This window comes from Podarcis erhardii (genome assembly GCF_964252035.2).
Source record: "Podarcis erhardii genome assembly, chromosome: 2".
NCBI classification, from domain to species: domain Eukaryota; kingdom Metazoa; phylum Chordata; class Lepidosauria; order Squamata; family Lacertidae; genus Podarcis; species Podarcis erhardii.
The window spans coordinates 38,378,379-38,404,648 of NC_138498.1; the positions used below are offsets into that span (position 1 = coordinate 38,378,379).

Below are 26,270 nucleotides of genomic sequence, written 5' to 3' on the forward strand. Positions count from 1 at the left end.
GCTACATTACAGATCACCTTTTATTCCTCAGCTCAATTCAAACATTTGTTTCCTTCCATCAGGACTTGGGAGGAATTCAACGTAGTGCTAAGGAGATAGCTCCATCAGCACACGCATTTCTGCTTGGCTGATGGAACAATCTGCCCTCTCCTCCCTCTGCAGGATGTCCTGAGGGTTCTCTCAACTCCTCCAGAGCCAGTTTGGGGTGTGTGTACAAGGGATGCCCAGGGGAGAGAGATGAGGGAATGCCCCACTGAACTAGCAGAAGTTCTGGTAGGTTTACTTCACTGAATCCTGCCCATGGATTCTAATGTATAGTCTTGGGAAACATTGTTCAGACTCAGCAAAGATCCACATACAGTTGTCTGGTATCTGTCATGTGACACACATTAACCAATCAAAGGGCGGGGGGAGCCAGAGTGCCTCATGCCATTATCTGGTATTAAATATACAAAGAGTGAAAAAGGAATGACCATTTTAAAATCAGGTCTGTGGTTCAGGCCTGACATTTAGTATGAAATCCAGTGGGACGTGAGCTCTGGCAAAGCTTATAATGTCAGGGCTGGGAACTTACTGCAGCCTGGACTCATCATTATCTTCCTACTCCCCTTTCAAAACACACACACACACACACACACACACACACACACACACACACACACAAGATGCCATGTGGGGAAGGTTCCCCTTCAGTAGCAATTTGTGCAGGTGGAATGGAAGATCTGCATGCGGAAACTTGTTTGCACATGAACATACTGTATTCGTTTCTGCACAATACCAGGAGCATGCTTATTTGAAGGGAATGGGAAGGGAAGAGAAGCTTACAACTACCAGAAGATAATTATTTGATACATTAATGAGTGGCTTAAAGGATAAAGATGTGACAAGCTACTTCTCCCATGTGGACGTGGTAGTGCTTGACACTGCAGCCCTCCATTACAATCTTAGAGCTCTCCTGAGATGTAGCAATGCCTTAAGCAGCAACTACAATATCTGCCCAATCCCTACTGTTTTTGCTTCAGCTCAGATGCGGAGGACCCCTCACCACGTGGAAGCAAATGATCAGATTTCAGGTTCCGTTCTCCATGCTGACTAGGAAATAAACCTTCCACAAAAGTAAATGTGTATTGGAAGGGCACTTCCAGATGAGCTGCTTTATTGAACACCCACCATGATTTGTTTACAGGGAAATTAGATGACATTGGCTATTTGTTGAGCATTCATCCTGATTTGTTTGCAGGGAGGTTAGATGATGTTATGTTGAATCAAATGCCATCCCACACTTTCCAGGGCATTTCCCCATCACTCTTCTTATTGCAAAAAAGTCAGATCTTTAGGGGAAGTGAGTTTGTTGCATAAGACTCTCCCGATCAGTTATGATTGTGCAACCTGAATTTGCCAGAATGTGATTGAATCCCATCTGAAAACAGTGGCAATCTGCAAGCATTCCAAAAAGTCATTGTTAAAGAATCCATTTTCTAACCAAAATCTTGCTTTAGAACTGAAGCCTTTCCCCTCACTCTTTCATCACTGTTACTCACAAGCATTTGAGGTTTTCAACAATCAAGTGCTGTATAAATTTTATGAAATAAAATTACTTAAATAAATAAAGCCTATTGCTCCAACAGCTTAATTTTTTATGTGACTCCTTGTGTCTTCAGCAAAGCTCTTAAAAAGCTGTCAATACTCATATTTTACACTGGGTTTTGTAATATTTTATTAGCCTGTCTTTAGCACTCTCTTCCTTCCCTACAGAGAGACAAAAGGCTTGGTGGCAGGCAGAAAAGACTTCAAAGATTCGAGGAACCTGGGCCAAAGAGAAGTATCTTCTCAACCCTATATTTTCCTACATGAACATCTTCAATGTATGTACAGAGATGGGCTTGATGTTACATGTGAACTGAGCCACCAATGGTCTTCAATTCCTAGGCCTCAGGCATGCTTGGCCAATGGTGAGAGATGATGGGAGTGGTAGTCCAGCAACATCTGGGGGGTCATGATGTCTATGAAAATGATATTTGAGACCTATATCCATGCAACCTGGAAGTAGCCTGAGAGATCCGTTGGACTTACATTTGTGTAGACATCTATTGGATCAGACTGTAAATTATCTTCATCATTAAATTCAACAAGATAGATGGACATACACGTTGTGTGCATGTTTCCCCACTTATGACAACATTTATGCAGTTGTCTTTGGTGCTGATCACTCTGTACTATGAATAACATTATTTGGCAAAAGCTCTCAGAAATGTGAGAGGTTATATGAGGTGATCCTAGATGTGTTCTAAACACACAGGGCCATTTCATGTGATCTTTGCTGATGTCACCAACCTTAATGCCCTCACCGTTTGATAACAAGGACTAGTTGGATTATTGTACAGATAAAGATATTTCCTAAAACAGATAAGACCTTTATTAGGCAATGGGTTGGTTCTTGTGTTTAAACTCCATGCTATGTTTTCAAGGTGAAAATGGTCTGAAACAAAGTTGAAGCATCTGAGACAGTTTCAGATGGAAAATTTTAGAGGGAAAGAACTGGATAAAGTCCAAGGTTGTTGTTGTTTTTCCTTTTGTGCAGCCTTTTTTGGAAACTGAAACAAAAAAATGCTTGTTGATTCAAGGCAGTTTGTTATATTTAAGGATTAACATTTACAGGGAACTTTCAAATTTCCACAATTTTGAGATGGGTTTGCAAAGCACATTGCAGTTTTTGATCCCATTTGCCTTCACAACAGTCCTGTGGAGTAAGTTGTCAGCAATCCCATTTTACAGATGGGAAATTGAGGCAGAGAGGCAATGACTCACCTCAGGTTGTACAACATCTAGATCTCCAAGATTCAAATGCAACTCCCTGTTTTTTGTACCTATGTAGAACAATTTGCTCTTAAAAGTTTTGACTCAAATGTAAGCAAACGTTTCCATTCCGACAGCTAAAAACAACCACCCTCCAAAAAGCACACACAGTTAGGGTTGCACACAACCCTTTTATTTTGGCAAAATACAAATGGTTATGATCAGAGTGAGCACTCAGTGCCCAGTGAAATGGTCACTTGATTGCTCTCCATGCACCCAGATTAGGTCACCAATGTACCCTTTGAGCCAACCACAGTCTAACTGCAGGGTGATGCAATTTGCCAGGATTCACTCACCAAGAGCAGCAGCCCACATCCTGCCACACATTGAAAGGGTCACATGAATCAGCCCACAACCCACCACAAATCAATTGTTTTTACACAACTGCAAATTCACAAATGCCAACTAGAATGACAGCTATCCATGGAACAGACCAGTATTTTGAACAGCAACAAAAACCCTAAAGCACAGAACACTTCAAATGTGATGCTTCTGAAACATTATGAAAAAAATTCAGTTCACCAGACAACTGCTCACAATGAGTTAAACTGGAAGCTTGCGCGGAAAATGACCAGCTTTACAGTAGGCTTATTTGTTACTTCATATGCACCTCTAAAGGTAACTTGAAGGGAGATTTGAACGACTTTGGGACAGATCCACATCATGCATTTAAAGCACTTCCAACACACATTTAAAGTGCATTACTTTCCCCAGAAAATCATCGGGACTGTAGTTCCCCCCCCCACAGTGCTAAAATTCCCAGCACCCTTAACAAACTGCAGTTCCCAGGGTTCTTGGGAGGGGGAGTCCTGTGCATTGAATGTGCTTTAAATGTATGGTGTGGCTCTGCCCTTGGTTTATTCTTCCGAGTGTATTATTATCAGCAGCAGCAGTCCTCCCCCTCAAGTAAGTTCTCTGGTCCCCCCCATAACAGCCCTAGGAGTCATCCAGACAAACCCAAAACTAGCCCTGTTTAAATATTCCTTCCACACGAGTAACTGTGCAAAGTGGAGAGGAGAAACGTGTCCGACCTTTCTGCAAACACACACACACGTGTACATTCAGATAGAAGGTCTGCACAGATCTATACAGTTACCAAAGTTTATTTGTCAGCCCCTGTGGCTAATCACACAGTATATAAAAAAAATCTACAGCGTCCCAATTAATAATCATTTACATAAATAATAAGATGTGATATGTATCCTTTTGTAATCCTTACAGCAACCTGTAAGGTAGATGAGAATCATTATATATGTTCAAGGGATCTCTCCCTACTTGTGACTCCCAGCATACTGCGTTTGATATTGGAGGCAGAACACATTTATTATGGCTAGTAGCCACTGACAGCCTTGCGCTCTGTGAATTTGCCTATTGCTCTTTAAAAACCATCCATGTTGGTGGCCATCGATACATCTAGTGGGAAAGAATGTCATAGTTTAACTATGTGCTCCATGAAGAAGCACTTCCATTTCTGTCCTGAATCTTCTGACATTCCACTAGTATTATGGTGCAGCGAGGGGGAAACAACTCTCTAGCCACCTTCCCTACATCATGCATAAATCTTACACACTTCTACCATTGCCACCCCTTACTAGTCTTCTTTTCCAAAACTGAAAATCCCCAAATGTTGCAACCTTTCCTCAAAGGGGAGTTGCTCCAAGCCATTGATCATTTTGGTTGCCCTTTCCTGAACCTTTCCCAGCTCTAAAGGATGCCTTCTGAGGTGCAGTGACCAGCACACAGTTTACCAGTAGTTGCACCATAGATTTGTATAATGGAGCTGAAGCTGAGAGAGTGCGGTTTACCTAAGGACCACATCAGGAAGGCAGAGGGAAGATTGAAACCAGTGGCCTTCCTGATTCACAGACTAGTCTCTTAGCTATTATTGCACCGGCTCCCCCAACTCTGTGGAGCGAGTTTGGTGAGTCTCGGGGAAATAAGAAAGTATCTTTTATGTTCTGTGATGCATTGGAATAGTGGTGAATCCTTTAAAATGAAGGCAATCTGGCAACTCTGAAGCAGACAAGACATGCTTACTTCATTGTGTGACTCAAGAGCAGTATCCACAGTGGCTTTGAAGTGGTTCAGACCAAAGGAGGCAGAGTTTAAGAATAAGAGAGTGGAGAACATATTACAGAAGCTCTGGAGAGGCAAATACACAGTACACAATCTGCCCTCATTTGTTCTCTTAAATGCTAAGCATGATGTCGCTGGGGGAGGCTGAGCATACAAAATCCTCTTGCCTTGGCTTTGCTCTTTTCAAGCTCTCACTCACAAAGGCCATTAACCAGCAGGAACAGCAAATGGCACTGCAAAGGATCTGAAAAGCACAACAAGCTGTGTGTGCACAAGTATATTACTGGTAACAAAACTGCTTCTCAAGCCTGAAGAGGCATCACAGAGGGCAGTATGCTATTTGTAGGGCTGCCCTATCCAAGCCCAGTTTAAAGATAAAGAACCCTGAGAGAGAGCTGCAGGGAACTTGACGCTGCCCTGCAGGGAACTTAAGGGGCACTTGAACAGGCACACACAGCAGCTGAGCACAGTCTTCTCCATTACAGTGAAATGTTTGTGTTTCCATTTAGTCATTCTTCCTATATTTACATAAATTAGTGTAAGCACATTTTATGCAAATATGTGTCATCTTTCGAACCTTGTTTTTGATTGTGCCTTTCTTTCTCTCTCCACTCCCCTTCCTTCTTTTTGAGGTTTGTAAATAGCCACCCTTGGAAATGCCTGAATGATCATAGTTACATTGCAATATTTCCTTTTAATCTAGGAACCAGCAATGGAGCCATTGGTCACAGCTCCTGCTTTGCAAGCAAGAAGCTATAGATTCCATCACTGGCTCCTACAGCTACGACTGAGAAAGACTCCTGTCTCAAACCCTAGAGAGCTGCTGCCAGTCAATTGGGTCAATACGGAGAAGCTGGATCAATGGTCTAACTCCATATAAGGTGGTTCCCTTAATACAGTGGTTCTCAAACTTTTTTCTCTGGGCCACACTTTCAGAATAACAATTTGCCCATCCCACACTATTATTATTTTTTATGGATGAGCAATACATTGGGGGGGGGGACTCCTAGCAGTGTTTGATTTATAACATAGAATACAATTGCTTTATAATATTATCATGGGGCATCCAGAAAATATAAAACAATGCAGCTCCATAAGAACACAAATCATTCCCAAAATATAATTATAAACGAGCCTCTTGTGTACGTACCTTAAGTATGCATGCAAACTGAATGAGAGGTGTGAGCATGCAGTATCTCTTAAATGTTCCTGCTCTCATTTTGCAAATGAAAAACGAACATTTTGATACTGTACTATGAGTGCTACACTGAACTGTTTCAATGTTAACTTTGATTGTCCTTGAATCTTTCCACCACACTTGCCACACCCTTTGAGATCCCTTCATCGGGATAAGGCTACTAGCCTAGGCTCTCCCTGGCTCAGGCTGTACTCAGCTCCCTTCCAATTTCCGCTCATGTGACCTTTGCAAGTCTTGTAGTTGGCCTTAAAGTAACAGTACCCTATACTAAAGTTACTTTGAAAAAAGCATGAAGTTTGTGGTCTTATTGCTCCATGGTTTCATAGCTAAGCACCATATAGAGAGCAGGAGCAAAAATTATTTATTAGAATGTAAGCCTGCAGGTAGGGAGTGTCATATTTTGACTTCATGTAAGCCACTTTGGGAGCCTTTTTGGCTAAAGAGTGGGGTACAAATGCTCACTATAGATAGATAGATAGATAGATAGATAGATCATGTAGATGCCCATCTCCTTGTCCTAATGCTGGCCAATGCCTTGTATGCACCTGGCTTTTGCTGCAGGCCTGTGCCAATTTGAAACACATGGCATTGGATGCAGCTGTGAGCCACTTCTTAGGTGGACTTCATGTGGACAGGGCTGGTCTTCTCCTTGTTTTCATGAGGAGTTCCATGATGCAGGCCTGGCATGCACCACATAGTTTGCAGGGCAGGAGTCACATACTGCTCTCAATGGAAAGCAGTTCTAATTCAAGCCAATATTGCACAAAGTGGCCATGTAGTGGACCCTTACACTGTCAGTATCAAAAACATGAGATTCTGCATAGTTCCAAGTGTACTAAAACATAAAAAGAGGCTGAAAAAAGGAATAATGGGATTGTACAGGCAAGACCTACATTGTACATTGATTCATAGGCCAGATCTGCACAGCTTGTGAACCACCCAGCCCACCAGCTGAATCTTGTGGCTTGTAAAGTGCTTTACAACTTCTTTGTTTTTGCTATCCTGGGCAAGTAACAAAATCAGGTGGTCTATTGACTCCTTGGTAGGCTAGGTTTGCCTACCACCACACACTGCACTCTGTAAGAGGCATGTTTTATGTGTGGGTGTGTGGCACTTGAGACTCACTCCCATAGTCTTCCATGTGAAGAATTTACATGCTGAAGCTATGCGTGAACTGCTCAAAGCAAGCCAGAACTAAAACCTGCATTTATTTGTATTGCATACACCCAGTGGGTGCAATACAAATAAATGCTGCTGGTATCCAATCCCTCCATCCGATCAAAGTCATCCAATTTGTGCTGCTAATTACAAAAGAAAACCCATCTGTCAGGGGCTCAGGAGCAGAAGCGCAGGGAAGGGAGGAAAGGGAGAGCGAAGGGGAAGAATCTGAGGGCAGCGTAGGAGAAGATGACAGTGGCCCGAGAGATTCCATGAGCCTCTCCAGCGAATCGGAAGATTCACAGAAGGGGGCGCCGGTGGCCAGGGCAAGGGGGGTCCCAAGGGGGACACTCCAGAAGCAAGGGGCCAGCGGGGACTCCCAGAGCAGCAGTTGGAGATCAGGACCAGCTTCCCCACCAGAGCATAGTGGGGGGGGGAAGTCCCAGGTATCGGGGCCAGCGTATCCCCCAGCAGGGAGAGAAGATGGGTCAGGGCTGACCACGCCTCCATCGGAGAGTCAGGCAACAGAGGGGAGGTCAGGTCCAGCCAGCATCCCGGAAGAGGGTAGCAGTGATAGAAGCAGTGTAACGGTCAGGAGGAAGGTCACTGGGTTGGCGCGAGAGCCAAGTTCAAATGTGCAGGCGCGCGGGACAGCAGAGAACGAGGATTGGGAACCAGGTCCTAAAGCCCGCCGGAGGCAGGGGGAGGAGTCAGGCGACTCAGCGTCAGAAGAGTCCAGAAAGGGGAATGCCTCAGCGGACAGGAGGACCCAGAGGAGGAGAGAGCAGAGGAAGAGGTGGAGCAGGGCTAAAATCTTAAACTGGTGTCAGGGGGGAGGAGATTCAGACGGAACTTCGGCGGTCTAGGGTTTAAGACGTAGAGCTGCGCGCTACGGCTTTGAAATGGAAACTGAACTTCAATAAAGACTTTTGTATATAACGACGACCTGGCGTTGGTCCTCTGTGAGCTGGGACCTTGGGGCAGCTCTGACACCATCAAAACTAGATATTATGTGACTATGGTTTGTGGAAGGGACTACTATGTTGCTCTCCTCCTCCTCCTCCTCTCCCTCTCTCCCACACTCTCTCTCATGTTCCGTTTCTGCTCCCGCTGGTTCAGAGCACTTAGACAGACAGGGTTATATAACCTTATTTATACTTTGCACAATTGTGCATTTTTGCAAATTGGCTCAGTGGGACCATAAAACGTCGTTGCTGATGGCAAGGAACAGAGGAAATGCAAGGGGCACTCATCTGAAAGCAGGTATCATTGCCACGCATGAATGTACAGAACTCCTCAGAGATTTGCAAGAGGGAGAGAGAACCCAAGGAAATGATAGCATCTGCCCTCTGTTGCCTCAAAGATTACCTAAGGTTTGTTTATTTAGGAATTCTTATGCCACCACCACGCAAATTCATATAAAATATCAGTGTAACTTATATATAGAAGCATTTTCATGGATAACACGGATGTGTACAGAATCATTACAGGGCAGCCCTGAGTATCAGAAAAGCGAAGCGACTTTCCATGCAGTGTTGACATTGCTGCTGCTGACTCCTGACCCTGCCGGCACAGTGGATGCGACTGTGTAACTCAAATTCTGTTGCTGGACAACAACAACAGGGCCCCAGGATAGACCAGAGCTGAGTTCAGTTTTTGTTCGACACTGCTGTGCTCCACCCTCACTTGGTGGTTTTCTCTAGGACATGTGGTTTTGCTTCCAGTGTGGATGCCCAACAGCTAAAGCCAGGAACGCCCAAGATAGCCATACAGCTTCCCAGCTCCTACTTCAGTCATGCCAGCTGAATAAATTCAGGAACAGACATGGGCTCGGGGGGCTAGAAGGTGGGAGCATGTTCTTTGCTTGGCTATCAGACACATTATTATTTTTTTTAAAAGGAAGTCATTTGACACAAGGCTACAGCTTTCTCATCTGCAAGAAGTAGTAGAAGAACACCAGACACACCCAGCTTTCCCCAAAAGCAATGAGGACGGCCTGAGCTAGCCAATGTGGCTGAATTCAAGGCCATATAGTCATTTCTGGCACACAGATTTTCTTTCTGGGAAGGAAGGGTCAAAGCAACACTAATGCTGAGGAAAATGGAAATCAGGCTATGGCAGAACACTCTTCCTGAGTATGGGCAGTGGGTGTTTCTTCATGAGATAACTTCTGCTCTGAAGATTCAGGGACAAATTTACATAATCAAAATGGCGTGTGTGCGTGCACACACACACACACAGAGGCATACACAGTGTTTTAGAACTGAGGTGGCTAATCTATGGCCCTCCAGATATCATTGAACACCAACTCACATCAGCTCCAGCCACCCTAGCAATGGTCAGGAATGATGGGAGTTCTAGTCCACACAGAGCTTCCTCACCCCTGCTTCAGACTGTTCAAAGCACTTGACAGAATTACCTCAGTAATTCTTACCACAACTCTGTCAGTGCTGGCTCTAGGCCCAGGGTTGGTGTTTTTTGTTTGGGTGGGGGTGGGGGTGGGGCCCTCAGAGGATCCCCACGTCCTCAACACCATCAATCCTTTATTGCGGAAGAGGGTATTTCAGCTTTGCATGACAACGTCCTCCTGCTAAGGAAGCCTGTTCAACACAACTATTAAAGGTGCAGGAGCACACACACACCCATCTTCTTTTGTACCTGACAACCAAGGGAGAAAGTCAAGCAAATGAGCAGGCAGTGGCCACACATGCGGGTGAGCAGGGTGACAGGTGACTCAGAGCCAGGGAGTTCGGTCAGCACTGGGCTTTGACATGTGACCCGTGATGTCCAAGCCCTGAATTTGGTTAGACTGGCCAATATTATTCTCCCTATACTGCAATAGAAGGGAGCCACATGGTACCCATTCATAACAGAGATGGGATTTCAGCGAGAAACACCCTGGTTTATGGTCCAATCCCTTATCTATACTATACCACACAGTGGCATGCCTTTACCTTCTCCTCCTCTGCTGCAGAAACATTTCTGAACCTCAACAAATCTGTGTCGTGGTGCTTTAAAAAAATAACAATCTCTGAATTTATGTTAACTGCAAAACCACCACAACGAATAACAACAAAGAGGAATTATGGCTTTCAACCACCTGCTAACAGCTGAGAATGGATAATGATGTGACCAAGCGGCTTCAGTAACAAGATATGGCCCAAAGTGGTATACCTACATTTTGGGGGCCCCTGTAGTTTGAACTGGGGTCTGGGAGGAGGTCTGGGAAACCATTGTTGTCTTCTTCAGTTGGATTGTTCCACAACAGATCACCACACTTTTACATCACCTTTACTGACCCTCAAACTTCGAGATTGTTGAAATATATACAAGAAAAAAATAATAATCATGCAATTCAAATTGGGTCTACTAGATCCAAAAGAAATTAAGCAATATGGACTAAAGTCGCTTCTGGGGCCCCTCTGGAATTAGGGGCCCTCAAGCTTAAGCTTCATTGGTTTCACAGTAAATCCACCCAGGCAATCGCTTTACATATTGAGGATGCTACATTGTTTCCTCCAGCTCAATATGGCCTACAGTGACTGGCAGGAGCTCTCCAGGGATTTTGACAGGGATTCTTTCCCAGCCCTACCTGGAAATGTCAGGGTTTGAACCTGGAGTTCTTCTGGATGCAATGCAAATGCTCTATCACTGACCATGAACCTTCCTGCTATGCTAAGTGTCTTGAGGAACTGCATATCGTTTGGGATTGAGGCAGAAACACTTCTCTGATTAAATCAGCAGTACAAAGACGTCTTAAACTTTAAACCCCATTTTCCAGCATGGTGTGCTCTTGCCCAAAAGTAAATTGCCTGTAAAATGAGGCAGTGCAGGGAGAAATATCTGCAGCAACCGTACGAAATTAACCTTCATTTTCCAGGGTTATGCTACCTACACAGGGAATACGCACGCACCCGGGACACCCTATCCTAGCAACGAGAAACCCCCTTGCCCAGCAACTAAATCTCTCCAGGCAGCAATACAAACATTTCCAGAGGATAAAGAGCGGGTGGAAGCTCCTGCCTTTTCACACAAGTTTTGGCATGAAAGGCAGCGCTAAACCACAACACACAGGCAAGCAAACTGAGCGGCCAACATCCAGAATATAAAGGCATCCTCCAGCCAAGAGCTGGGATAGCCCCCCGCCCCAGTCCTCCAAGCTTCCCCACCACCACCAACCGCCCAAATTCACACTTAACAGGCTCTGCATTCATACTCTTCCCTTGAAAATTCACCCAAAAACTGGAAAAGAAGGGGAGTGGGGATAGAGTAGGGGTAAGAATCAAATGAAATCCAGATCCAGAAAACCGTTTTGACCCTTGCTACTTCTCTAGCAACAACATCTATGTGCAGACCATAAAAAGGGTGAGGGGAAGGCAGAGTTAAGGAAATGCAACTTATAGAATGCTGGAGTGAAATAAGAGAGGTTGGCTGATCTGCTTCCAATGAAGCTGAAGAACCCACAAGGGGCAATGGGTGAAAGTGGGGGTGAAAGACAGAAATAAACACACACACACACACACACACACACACACACACTATCAAATGACTCCAGCACTCACCTGTAATCCGGTCCCTCTCCATCCCGGCCAGATGTATTCAGCATCCGCCTGTCCCAAATTGTACTTTTTAACCACTCTCCCTGTTGCTTTTCCCCAGCTTTCCTTCTCCACCTCCTCCTCTTCTTAAAAAAAAATGTTTTTAGTCTAATTTCTTCAACCGGCTGCAATCACAAATGCACCCAGATTACCACATTTCCATGTGCTGATCATATGTTTGTGCTCCAAACTGAAGTAGCTTTGTCTCATTGAAATAAAGAGGGAGAGAGGAATAAAGAAGGTGCCAAAGGCATGACCCAGGAAAAAAGAGAAAAATTCAATGTGATTTCTTTCTCTCTCCCCCCCCCCCACTCGAAAAAAATATATTCTGCCACGTGCAGGGCTAAACTGAGAAACTCAGTTCACCCGCAAGACAGTCTTAAAGGCACAGTGCGTACATTTCCAGGACAAGGCTGCCGCTCTCTTGACTTGTCATTTAATATTAGCTGGGAGATGCTCTGCAACTTGGCTCCTTGGAACAAAGCAAGCAACTCTCCGCCAGCTGCTAAAAAGTCTCTCCTGATTTCTCCATGCTTAATTCTGCTGCCGTTTCTCCTCCTCCCCTACTTTTTTGGCTTAAAAATCACTTCGTAGCTCCAGAAGCCAGCTGATTCCTCCATCCAGCCTGGTCTGAGGTTTTGTAATTGTTTTTTTTGGGGGGGGGGGTCAAATTATACACAAACTATTCCGCTGATGAAGGCTGACTTCACTCCTCAGGAGAGAGAGAGAGAGAGAGAGAGAGAGAGAGAGAGAGAGAGAGAATATCATAGGCTGTTAGCTAGGAAGGATTACGGCACATGTTTGCTGTCTCCAGTGAAGAGGCTTCCTACTCAGTCTTGGCAAGGAGCTGCCGTGTTGCCTTGGCATGAGGAACTGGACCTTCCCTTGTCACATTTGCCAACAGAGGGATGGGGCTCCTACAGCTGGCCTGTAACTGAGAGGCTGCAAAATCTCTCCTGCCAGAGATGGGGTGGGGTGGTGGTGGTGGTAGAAGAGCCTAGAGGGAAAAGGCTGGATCTCCAGCAGCCCCTGTCAAAAACTCAAGGTGATGAAGTCTGTGCTGGCAGAGCAACCAACCAGGGTGGAAATTAAATGGAATGGTCACAGTGAGCTCACCAACAAGGTGGGGTATCACAGCTGGTTTTATTAAATTGTTGCTATGACTTGGGAGGGTGCAATGCCCTTGCAATGCCTACCAGAGAATGGACTTGGACTTATTTGCAGCTGTCAGGGTGGGTCTGCAATGGGTTATTTACAGCAACAGGATGTGCTCATTTAGTATCTCTTCCCATCAAGGCAGCCCACCCATGCCTTGAGCTCAACCACGATTCATCCCTGGTCTCCCCAACAAGAGGGGACCATAGCACAGTTTTTGCAGCATCTCCTGGCCACAAAACCCAAGGTGTGATTTGGATTGCTGGTGGGTGGGTGGAAATGCCTTTTGGGTGCATGGCTGGACTGTCTCAAGCTGGCAGAACTTGTGACTTACCAAGCCAAATGCAGATCACCCGGAGCTTGAGAAAATTCCTGGTTCTACTGCCAGGAGGTTGTTGAGCTGCTGGCCGGTTGCCATACATGGCTAAGTGGCATGCATTTGGCTTGCTAGGTCCCAAGTTGTGCAGGCCTGGGCTAGATTGTCCCTTTCAGCTCCAGGGTTTGCTCAACCAACACCTCTCCATCTAGTTTTTAAAAAATGAATAGGTTGATTGCAATATGTCAGTGGTCATGCATGTGGAGTTTTAGGAAACGGCCATCAGCAAGCAACCAGATTCCTGCCAGTCCTATCCATCGGGCTGCCTCCACACAAATTCTGCACAGAGAGCCAATGCTAACAAATGGGCCTGCACTGGAATCACTCCAGAAAGCACTCCTGTGGAAACAAATGTTGCCAGGCCCACAAACTGCTGAGCCTGAAAATGTTCTTCAGGTCTCCCAGTCCAGTTTCCAGTAAAGAGAGGAAGGAGCCTCCAAAGCCATTACTTGAAACAGATTAGTCCAAAGGTGGGGAACCTGTGACCATCCAGTGGTTGCTGGTCTATGGCTCTCATCACTCCTGTCCATTGACCATGCTGGCTGGGTCAGTTGAGAGTAGTTCAAAAACATCCAGTGGGCTGCAGGTGCCTCATCCCTGTGTCCATGCCATTCATCCAATAAAATCTACCACTTTGACTATTACGGTGCTTAATATACCAGTGCAGTAAACCTGACACAAATCCTAAGTGGATTCCCTAAGATGGTTGAATAGCACCTTGTACACCTCTTTCTGGAAACACCGGCAGCCATGCTGGCACCAAACATATTGCCCTGCTTTCCTTTGGACCACATCAGTGAGGCTGAGAGGGCGGTCCTGTCATCTGGACAGCCCAAGGACTCCATACACAGCCCAGGCTTGAACCATGGAAGGTCACTTTGGTGCTTCTAATGCAGCTGTTTGACTTCACCCCTGGAGGTGCATTCCATTGTCTCTCAAGACAGACAGATGCCAACAGGAGAAAGACCTGTTTTATATATGCAGTGAGGTATGGGACTTGGAGGAAATTTTATGCATCCATAGACTGCATGCGGGACATGGGTGGCGCTGTGGGTTAAACCACAGAGCCTAGGACTTGCCGATCAGAAGGTTGGCAGTTCGAAAACCCTTGATGGGGTGAGCTCCCGTTGCTCAGTCCCTGCTCCTGCCAACCTAGCAGTTCGAAAGCACATCAAAGTGCAAGTAGATAAATAGGTACCGCGCTGGCGGGAAGGTAAATGGTGTTTCTGTGCGCTGCGCTGGTTCGCCAGAAGCGGCTTAGTCATGCTGGCCACATGACCTGGAAGCTGTACACCGGCTCCCTCGGGCAATAAAGCGAGATGAGCACTGCAACCCCAGAGTCGGCCACGACTGGACCTAATGGTCAGTAGTCCCTTTGCCTTTAGACTGCATGCAGAACATGTGTGATGCAGAATGTATGTGTGTTCAGTTCATGTACTGCCTGCCTGCCTGCCACACATGCTTCCAGGATAGGTTGTAAGCCAGATTCTCATTTTCCTCTTCTCACCCACATGTAGTTCAACCATAAACTGGGAGCCTTATGGACTCATCCTTTGTCTTATTGTCAACATAACATTTGCAAGTACAACTGCAAGGTTTGGGGCACAGGTGTATTATCCTCACATTACAAATGACTGAACTGAGATTTATTTATTTCTATTTATTTAGGAACATAAGGTGAGCCTGCTGGATCAGACCAAGGGCCCATTTACTTCAGCATCCTGTCCACCCAGGAGTCAACCAGATTCCTGTGAGAAGCCTGAAACAGCACCCTGCAATTCCCAACAACTGCTGTTTGGAGGCATGCTGCCTCTGACAGTGGAGGCAGAACACAGCCGCCATCTAATCCTCTTCTAAAGTCATCCATTTTAAAGCCAACACTGCCTCCTGTATCTCACATTTATTCCTTCATGGAACCCAAAGTAGCAGGTGCAGGTGATTTCCAGGTGGTCTCCTGTCTAGGCACTGACCAAACCCAGACTTGCGTAGCCTCATGTGCCTTAAGACTACACCCTGGGACTAGAGATTCCCCATTCACTGACCTTCTTAGGTCAAGCGGACTTCTGCAACACTTGGGACATACCTCGCAACAAAGGATGCTTGAGAAGCATGCCTTGGGGTTACATTAAAACTGTCCTTCCAAGGGCTTGTCTATCTGCACAGCTGTCACGGCTTCCTCCAGAGCCCTCCCATGTTTGAGAATATCCTTCCCAGGGCCTGGACTCCAAATTTAGATGTGCTGTTCCAGCCTGCTTGACCCATGCTGACTAAGTGGAATAATTTTGCATCATGGAGAATGAGTATGGCTTGACTACATCCCCCAAATGACATCTCTCTCTCTCTCTCTCTCTCTCTCTCTCTCTCTCTCTCTCTCTCTTATAAGCACATGACATTGCTGGTCTGCATTTATCTGGTGATTCATTTCCATCCCCAGATTATTAGGACAGATGAATCATCTTCCCATGAAGCTGGAGAAGCAGCTAAGAATTCTGCCTTTTGGGCTGCAGCCTCCATAGGCAGGCAGGCACTGAACTTATATCTGCTTTCCCCACATGTCTGCTAAATATGGCATTCTGGTTACTGGGGGTGGGTGAGCAGGACAGGAAGTGGCATGTGGGATCAGACAAATGCATTCCAACCAAAATGGTCCCTTCGGAGAAAAAAAGTAGGAAACACAGCAGCAGGCACTTAGTCACTCCTTCTAAACCTTGAGTAATTATAGGATCCCTTCAAATACTCTGACACAGGAAGGCTTGTTTAATGTCTTTCATATCTGACGGTGCAACTCTGGATGCCCCTTTCTGCCTACAATCTCTTATACCGTCATCTTGCAGGATTAGACAGCTAAGCAAGAAGCTATGTCTTTCCATACATGGTAAGAAACTCTGCATTTTTCATTGAACTGTATAATACAGAAGACAAGGCTACGTGGCCTGCTCAGGCTCCAATGTGTGCTATATAGCAGTAGTGTGATATAGGGGTGTGCTATGCAGCTGATTACAGGGAGAACAGAAACTCCTTGTTATCACTTGTTACCATTTCTGAGCATGATTCAAAGAGCTGCTTATGACCTACAAAGCCTACACAGCTTGGGTCCAGGCTATTGGAAGGACCACATCTCCCTATATGAGCCTGCCCAGGCTTTGGGACCTTCCAGGAACACCTTTCTCTTGGTCCTGCCACCTTCACAGGGATGTTTGGTGAGGCCATGAGAGAGGGTCTTCTTGGTGGCTGCTCCTGGATTGTGGAACTCCCTCCCACAGGAGGCTAGGCTGGTGCCCTCTCTGTTTTCCTTTTACTGGCAAGCAAAGACTTTTCTGTCCTGACAGACTTTTGAGGCAGGGTCTTCTGAGGCTGCATGTTATGCTTTTAGATGTGTCCAGCACTGCCTCTAATGGAGTTACTTTTTAATATGTATAGTGTGTGTTTAGTTGTATCTGTCTAAGGGCTTATTCACACTTGCCTTTCCTCTGCACCTTCCAAGCACTTTAAAGCTCTGTGTCAGAACACACACTCTCTCTTTGCCCCGGAGCTCTTCCCGCAAAAACCCACTGAACTGGAGCAAACAACAATCCACAGAAAACCCGAACTGCGATTTAAAGAGTGGCTTTTCACAGAGAAAGCTCTTGGACAAAAAGAGAGTGTGCTTGGACTTGGAGTTTTAAAGCACAGACCTGTGCCTGGAAAGAGCTAAGTGTGCATAAGCCCTTAATTTATGCTGTGATCTGCCTTGGGTGTTGCACTGGGAGAATGGCAGGATATTAAAAAATAAATAAATAGCAGTGAGCCAGGAATATACCCTATTCCAAGTACCTCCAAGCAAAGGCAAAGTTGTGGAGAAGTCCTTATAAAGCTATTTTTTCTTTTCAGTATGTTTTCTTTCAAATTGAGAATGGGAGATGCTTGAAGGTATAAAATGTGTGTGTGTGAGAGAGTGATTTGCTATATTCTGTCTACATGTTTTGGATGCAGCTAACCTCTTGCAAAACTCACAGGAGAGTTCAGATATATTTTTTTAAAAAAACTAAAAATAAAAAAAATGTATCTTTCTGCGCAGATAAACATTTGCATATAAGTTTCATTAACTTTCAGCCCAGCCAGCCACCATCTTTAGCTGCTGACATGGAAAGCTTTTTCTTGGATGGGGTGTGGGGACAGGAAGAAAAGCAAAATCCAATTAAAGGCTCGAAACTTCGGTTTGGACAGACCTTGTCTTTCATGCTCAGAAGTCCTTTCCAAAGCAACAAGGGCAGTGCTCGCAAGAGAGAGACAAATAAAGCATCCATTATGCAGGCAGCCAAGCTCAGACAGCTTTGGATATTCTGAGCAGCTTCAGAAATGCAGGAAGTGTAAGGGAATCCCAGGCTGGATGCTGGGATTATCCACAGTGTACAGACAATGAACACAGCATTTCCAAGGAATGCAGTGTTCTCATTGGTCCAAGCACCATGCATCACACATGAAACACACAGTATCTGCACTTATGAAACTTCCTTAGAGCAGGTCATACAATTGGTTCAACTAGCCCAACATTGCCTACTACATGGTTAGTCCCCTCCTGATGTTGTTAGACTACAGTTCCCATCATCTCTGACCACTGACTACAATGGCTATGGATGATGGGAATCTGAAGCCCAATAAAATATTGAGGATGCCATGTTGGCTGCCTCTGGGCTACTTTGAAAGGCAGAGGTCTTACAGGTGTTTTTAGGGTAGCATGACAGATGCGGCTGCATTGGGTGCAGGAGGCACCACAATAATGCTGTAGAACAGAGCACAAGAGATGGGGGCGTGGACGACCACCAAATTTTAGCGTCACACAGAGCGCTGCTGAAATTTGAGAGCCCAAAGTTTGCCACTGCATGCTGCCTGCCGTATTATAATTGGTATACCAGTGATCAAACAAAACTCTAGTAGGATAACTGGCACATAATTTCTGGTATATTTACTTACTTTCTTAAGATTTTTGTGGCAAGCCATCAGTCAGGAGCACAGAGATCACCCATGTGGAATGCATTAACTATTGATAACCAATATTATAAAGTGCAAAGATCCAGTAGCAGATGCCCCATTATTGTTGTTGTTGTTTAGTCGTTTAGTCGTGTCTGACTCTTCGTGACCCCATGGACCAGAGCACGCCAGGCACTCCTGTCTTCCACTGCCTCCCGCAGTTTGGTCAGACTCATGTTTGTAGCTTCGAGAACACTGTCCAGCCATCTCGTCCTCTGTCGTCCCCTTCTCCTTGTCGTCCCCGTCCTCTCCCCTTCTTTCCCAACATCAGGGTCTTTTCCAGGGAGTCTTCTCTTCTCATGAGGTGGCCAAAGTATTGGAGCCTCAGCTTCACTATCTGTCCTTCCAGTGAGCACTCAGGGCTGATTTCCTTAAGAATGGATACGTTTGATCTTCTTGCAGTCCATGGGACTCTCAAGAGTCTCCTCCAGCACCATAATTCAAAAGCATCAATTCTTCGGCGATCAGCCTTCTTGATGGTCCAGCTCTCACTTCCATACATCGCCCCATTATTAGGCAATTTAAATTTTCAAAGTTTTCCCAGGTGATTAGTCTCTCCGCCTCCCCCAAAATAATGAGCTGAATTTGACTGGAGGGGGAATAAAAGACCTGTTGTCTAGCACCCTGGAATATTTTTAATGATAAGATTGTAAAGAAACATATTGTAAGGGGAGCTGCCATCTCTGGGAGTTTACGAGCATATATTCCTTTGTTATATTCAGAGTTTTAGTTTCTGGAGTTTTGGTCTGCAACTTTCATTAAGAATAGTTCCCCTCTGGCTGAACTGCTGTTGAGCAGAAAACCCATGGAATATCCTGCCTGAGCCTATTACTGTACTTCCTAGGAACTTGGATGGATGCTTTTAAAACTATAAACTTTTTTTTTTATCTATACTGTATACTAAACTCTGCTTCCACATACCTCCTACACCACACATTATCTCCCAAGGAACATTTTTAATCACCAATTACTGACTACCTATAAGAATGGCTATCCATCAAAGCTACAGAGTGACTAAAGGTTATCTCGCTAGCTCCAGGCCTTTCTGTTATGCAAGGCCCTTCATGCACACAGAGACATGCTGCTTGAAGGAGCAGAAAAGAAGGAATTTGCTTTGAGATGAGAACAAAATATTTAATAGCAAGACAGCTGTGTTTTCCAGTGTCTAGTGCCTTTCCCCAATCTGGTGCCCTCCAGGTGCTGTTGACCTCCAATTACCATCAGCCCCAGCCAACATGGCCAATGATCAGGAATGCTGGGAGCCAGGGCTGGCACACCCATGAAGCAAAGTAAGGTGACCGCCTCAGGCGGCAGGATCCACAGGGGCAGCAGATCCCAAAGCAGAGCTTTATGCCTTGCTTGTTCCTAATGTAGATCTTTACTTACCGCTTCTTCCCTGTTGTGGGGGGGGGGGGGCGCCATTTTGTCATTTTCCCTCAGGTGCCAAAATGGCTTGGGAGCTATAGTTACACCATATCTGGAGGGACATAGGCTCTGCCACCCTGTGTTTTAAAGGATATATTAACCTATCCCTGCATTAAAAGATATACACCTTGAGGATACCTCAAGATATATCTGAAGGTTGTGGGAGACTGGTCTACATAGTGGCTGTTTCTCATATACACACTGCAACCTGTCTTTGCCTCTGTCTCACACACAAGCTGCTCACTTCAGATTGAAAATATTTTTAAAACAAACATAAAACTTTGCTATGATAACCTGAATATACAACAGCAGAAACACTTGATTCAGAAAAGGGAAAACCTCATGAAGAATTTTTTTGGAACATTGCTCTGTACCCAAACACTCCTCTCTGGACCCAGTTCCAGCAGTCCTGAGACAGGAAGGAAAAGTCTCGACTTGTACTCCATGAATAGCTCTGGTCCGAGGACAGATTTAGATGTGGGTACAATATTATGTGGCTAAGTTACAATTAGGGTTTCTGGAAAGCACTGCAGAGTAGCTGAAAGATCTTGTCTTTACAACACCAACTCGGGCATGGCCAGAGAGCTCCTGCTCTCTCTACTTCTACCTCCTTCTCTTCTGGACACAGTTATTTATATATCTATGAAGGCAGGTTATAGGGGCCACGGGGAGGAACAGAAGGGGAATTCAACTTGGACATCAATATGCCCATGGGCATTTTGCAAAAAAAGAAAAACAACCTAACCACCAAAAATGAGTCTCAGAAGTCAAATGTTTCTTGGTACATGAGAAAGAATGGGTGGAGGTTAAGATGTTCAAAATGCCATAAGAAGAGGACCAAATAATATTTTTGTAATTGATTGGCTTGTAATTTTTTCAGGGTTGGCCAGCGTACAAAACACAGTTACTCACAGCCAGCACTCTTTGCAAGGACTCAGCTGGTGCTAGCATCAGAACCCTGCTACTGACCTTCCAGAGGACCACTCTCTAATTTCCACTCGCCCATGGTATAAGGTAGAAATTCAAAGACATTCCTGACCTGGCCTTTTCTCTTACAAGACGCATACATGCAGAGGGAGAGACATACAGTGAAACACACCTATTCCCTAAAAGGACCACCAGACAAACCTTCACAAACATGACACTAGCCGTCTTCTCTTGGTGGTTTGAACCAAGAGTCATTCTCTTCATAGTGGACGCTACACATGCACCCACAGTCCCACACACAGAGAGGAGCATTGCAGTGCTAGCAGACTATGTAAAGGGGGGGGAAGCTGAGCTGCTTCTCCCTCACCCCATCCCCTCACAACAGCAAAGTGTCATCACCACAGTACCTTTCAACACCTTTGCTGCAAACAGTTCACCTCTGCTCGCCTGGTTGCTGAAGCTCCTTATGGAGTAAATCTCTGTCTAGCCTTGTGCAGTTAGTTTGCTGCCTTCCCAGCACAGTCTACTGTTACTCTCAAGGCTATTACATTCCATGTAGATACATATTGGTTGGCATTAACAGATAATGAGTGTGTTTTATCTCTCTGTTGGTGTATTGTGTTTGAGCAAAGGGTAATCTGGAATGACACCAAAAAAGTAATCAAACATAACTAAATTCCATTGTGCTTTGTTTTGTGAACAACTATCCATCCTTTCATAGTTATAAAACTGAGGCCAGGAATCTGTTTTAGATATCAAAACTGGAGCTTGCACCCTTATCCTTTCACACACAAATCTACTCCTGTTTTCTACCACCACCAAACTTTCTTAATTTCAGGCTGCAAACCTAACCTCAATCACATGTGAGGAAGCCCCACTAAATTCAACAGTTTTGAGTAGACATGTTTAGGATCCCACTATAAATTTGAAGGGGAAAACACTTTTTGTTCCCAATATAACCGATGGGAGTCAGTCTCAGACACCTTTGCTGATCTACTGCACATCTACCTAGTAGACCCAGACCTATCCTTTGTCCACCCTGGTCTAGTTGAAAGACAGCCATGAGACAACCCTCTTTAATATCTCATAGATGGAAAATCTGTGGTATAGTAGAGCATAGTGTAACCTGGATCTGTTGAATCTCAGCTGCTGGACACAATGCTTGCATGCATTTACTCATTGCACTTGCAAAATGAGGTCAGGGTTCTTGCACTGTGCCCTGCACAGAAATACATAATGATAAGGAATGCCTGCTGCCTGCTTTAAGGATTGTTCCCCCATAGCTCCAAAAAACCCTAACCAAATAAACAAAAATGCCAGTTGAAGCATCACAAGACAAAGCAAAGACAAATTATTCATCTATCAAGCTTGGGAGCTGGCTAAAAAGAAGGGAGAGATGTAGCAGGACCTCAAGATTCAATAGCACCACCGTACAACAAGAGACTATAACTCCATACAGTAGTAATGTCTGGGACTGTAGCTCAAAGTACAGCACACATTTTTACACACAGGAAGTCTCAGGGTTGATTCTGGACTTTTCCATTTTAAAAAAAACAGGCAGCAGATGATGTGAAAATACCTCTCTACCTATGATTCTGGAGACCCAAAGGGTCAGAACAATACTGGGAAAGATGGACAAATAGTGTGACCTGATCTAAGAAGCTTCCTACGGGTTATATCTAATGCTGTCTGTACACAAGTGGAACAACCTTCCACTCATGCAACAGGATTTCATGTCCCTGCAGCCCTCCACATACCCTCAAAAACTGCTCCAGAGACTTTCTGGAGCAAAGATGGAGCAAAGCTCCATGGGAGAGGAGAAGTATGGTAGCATAAACCGAAGTCCATTTGCACTCTCTGGAATCCACCCTTTGCTCTAAAGGCTGCAATCCTGAACACACTGACTAGGGAGTGAGCCTCACTGAACAAAGTATGACGTTCTTTAAAGTAAAAAATACAGATTGCTCAGGAAGGAAGGGGAAATCTAGATGAAAGGAGACCCATTCAGATCCAAAGCAGGAACTAGGGATGAGCAAACCTCTTCAGGCTGGTTCTTTCCGTTTCTCATTTTTCCAATTGCATGTTCCCTTCTCCACAGTTCTGCAGCAATTTGTGATTTAAACAAAAACAAAAGACCTCATGAGATTGTGTCTGCATTTTAGTGCAAACATCTCCTAACATACACATTTTTGTGTGGAATTTTGAACTTATCTCCCACCCTTGGTTGGGCCAATCCTTTCCTGATAAACAATGCAGCTACCGGTGCCCAAGTAGGACATACCCATCTTCTAAAGTCCCTTTTAAATCATCTCCAGCTGTATGTGCATATGAGCAAGCTCTCTGACAGAGCGGCAAATGCAGCTGGGGTGACTCGCCTGGCAAGCAGGACAAATGGGGACAGAGACAGCCACAAGAAAGCCCAGTGATCTCATCTAGGGAGGCAGACAAAGCAGGTGGGCAATGTCAGCCGGCATGTAGCTAACCAGCTCCTTGGCCGCTGTGGGGGAGAGAGGAAGAAAGCACAAACGGAAAATGCTGCCTGCCTTGGAAATTCCTGGGCCAATGTTAGATCCAAAGCATCCCTTGTGTGAGGTAAGTTTCAATGGAAGAGATTATTTGTAGAGTGCCTGCAGATTTACACCAGGTTGTGAGGTGCCTTCTGTGTCCAGCCCTCCAGCTGGGCTAGAACGGAAAGGAGTATCCACCAATAGATTTGGAGGGCTTTGCAGAGCAGAAAATTAACTGGAATGCTTTAAGTTCATTGGCTTCTCTTGAATATTTTAATTTTAAGCAAGTTCCAAATGGTGAGTAGATTTCCTATGCTAACAGCTGCCAAGTGTTCATTATCACTGCATGATATCTCTCAAATGCTGACAGAGGGTAAATACAAGATAGATGTTATGTGTCAAACGCTATCAGGTGATGTCATACATCCCCTGGCAAGAGAAAGGTTGTTTTCTGCTGCTCCAGAGAAACGGACACGGAGCAATGGATCCAAACTGCAAGAAAGAAGATTCCACCTAAACATTAGGAAGAACTTCCTGGCTCTTCCAACTCTATTATTCTATGATTCTAAGAGGCTATTGTAGCCCCATCATCTATCTCATAAAGCAGGCATGGCCAAACTTAGCCCTCCAGCTGTTTTGGGACTAAGATTCCCATCATCCCTGACCACTGGTCCTGTTAGCTAGGGATGATGGGAGTTGTAGTCCCAAAACAGCTGGAGGGCCAGGTTTGGCCATGCCTGTCATAAAGGTAAGTTGGCAATGTACATTTATTGACTCACTAGTTAAAACACTGGAAAGTGCACCTCAGGCCCCCCCCCCCTGGATATTTAAGGTAAGAGTCTCTCTGGAGAGACTAACAATTGCAATTTTTACTTACAACATGCACATATACACTTTATGTAATAATATGCAAATGCAACAACAAAATAATTATATTCTTCGATTGACAGGTAGGCTGCCCCAGCCACCTGTTCAAGTTGGTTCCCAGGATCATATGTTCCTACAGAGCCATATACTCACTAGGTTTTGGGAAAACGTGCTAGACAATATAAATATGATTATGCGGAAAAACTTAAAAATTTCAGAGGTGTAACAGGAAACTGTGGCTTAAACTAACAATAATGGAAACCCCAAAGCCAGCATGCAGGGAAACGGGGGAGGCGTTGTGTGGGCGGGCCAAACATCAGTTCTTGGCCTAATAAACTGGAAGGAATTAAACTAAGTTTCTGATCCAGGCAGTTGGAAGGAAAGGCGAGTTATTCTTTGTACAACACGTCTTCAAAGTGATCACTATAATTTGTGGAGATCCATGTGTAAGAAGTAGGGCTATTGAAAAATTAACGGGTTTTTGATTGATAGTAATCTGCCTTTGAAATTATATATTAAAATGTAACCAGTTTGTATTTTAACAAAACATCAATACAGGTACATTTTTTGAGGTAGTGAAATACGTATGTGATATCTAAGAATTCAATAAAGAAAGATATCACTCATAGTTCATAAGCAAGGCAGGCTTTAATATTTTGCTTTTTTTCAGCTATGAAAAATAAATAGGGAGGATTCAACATCGTGTTAAAGCAATCATTCCATCAGGCCAAGCATTTCAGCTTGCCAGATGGAGTGATACTCCCTGCCCCATGTACTGTTACTGGGAGCTCTCCCGGCCCACCCAGAACCAATTTCTGAGGCCATGGAGGAAGGAAAGGGAGGGGAGACCCATTGAGCAAGCAGAAACCCTTGCACAGCACTTCTGCTGATGGGACTCATTAGTTGAATCCCACTTTTGTCACTAACATCAACATCAGGGGTCGCCAACATGGTACCCCATCAGTTGATGTTATGCTACAGCTCCCATCAGCTCCAGCCAGCATGGTCAGTGGTGAGGCATGAAGGGAGCTGTGGTCAATAACATCTGGAGGGAATCAATAAATGCTGAATTTATCTAGTACAGGCAGAAACAAACTAGTTAATCATCAGGTCAACATCTAGCTGAAGATCATCTTGAATGGTATGCTATTCTACCAATGAACTATCCCCTTTTGGAATTTCCACTGAATGTGTGAGGAGCAAGAGGAAGCTCAGTCTATCTAGACTAAAAAAGGGACTGCAAACTTCAACCGTTCTAGATTTATCCACTGCCCATAAAACAACATTATGTCAGGAATGGCTGTTACATTACAATCTGCTTCTCATGCAAAGACTATGATGAACCCCACGTGCGGCAACATTCTGTCAAAGAAGTCAGTGTTGCTTTTCAAAAAATAAGAGAACCACCTGCAGCTTGAATCCATCCAAATGATGTAGTCAGTGGGTATCCATGGGGCATGTTATTCAATGATGCAATGCCCTGTCTGTGCCAGGCTGCCTCTTTTCCAAAGACATGGGCATTACTCACAATGCATCAAGCAAAAATAATAATAAAAAGTACACAAATAAGAATTGCAGTTGAAAGGAGATTGAAAACAACAACAACAACAAATCAGCCAATCAGCCAATGGATCAGTGTGTTTGATGGATAGGGTTCTGCCTTGTGTCTTCCAGTTCAGGATGCTGTGCACATTTTCTGTTATGAAGATTGATACTTAAGCCCATGTTTGTGTAATCCATTTTTCTGCTCCTTTAAGACAGCTGGCCGTATTATTTTTCTATAGAGAAGGCTTGTGGGGGGGGTGCATGGTGGGGAAAATTTGTCAAGGTGTTCTTTGGCAAGAGAAAGGGTGAAGAGGGAAGGGAGCCTTAACTCTTAAGAGGTTTTCAAAATGTGCTGCCATTTTCTTTTGCTTTGGGACGGCATCTTTTTGTTTTTGTTTTGATTTTCTGTTTTGCTTTTTTTTTTCAGGTTCATCATTTGTTATCTATCCACATACTTATACACATACTTCATTATACACCTTTAGGCGCCAGGCAAAAACATTCCCTTTTAACCTTTGGTTGATTTGATTGACATCCTATACCCTGTTTAAATGTAGTTATTTGGGGGGGCG

At 44.7% G+C, this 26,270-nt stretch overlaps 1 protein-coding gene across 2 annotated transcripts in view; it reads right to left on the bottom strand.

The window, feature by feature from the left end:
- SEPTIN9 (septin 9) overlaps positions 1-26,270 on the bottom strand; it is a 194,293-nt gene that overhangs the window by 130,290 nt on the left and 37,733 nt on the right. The window contains exon 1 of one of the 2 annotated variants that reach the window (XM_081850854.1): positions 11,851-12,532. The exons of the other annotated variant lie outside the window; for it this stretch is intronic. Within the exon in view, the coding sequence (XP_081706980.1) occupies positions 11,851-11,872 (22 nt within the window). The 5' untranslated portion in view covers positions 11,873-12,532. Of the gene's footprint in view, positions 1-11,850; positions 12,533-26,270 lie in introns of those variants that run through there. 2 annotated transcript variants of the gene reach the window in all.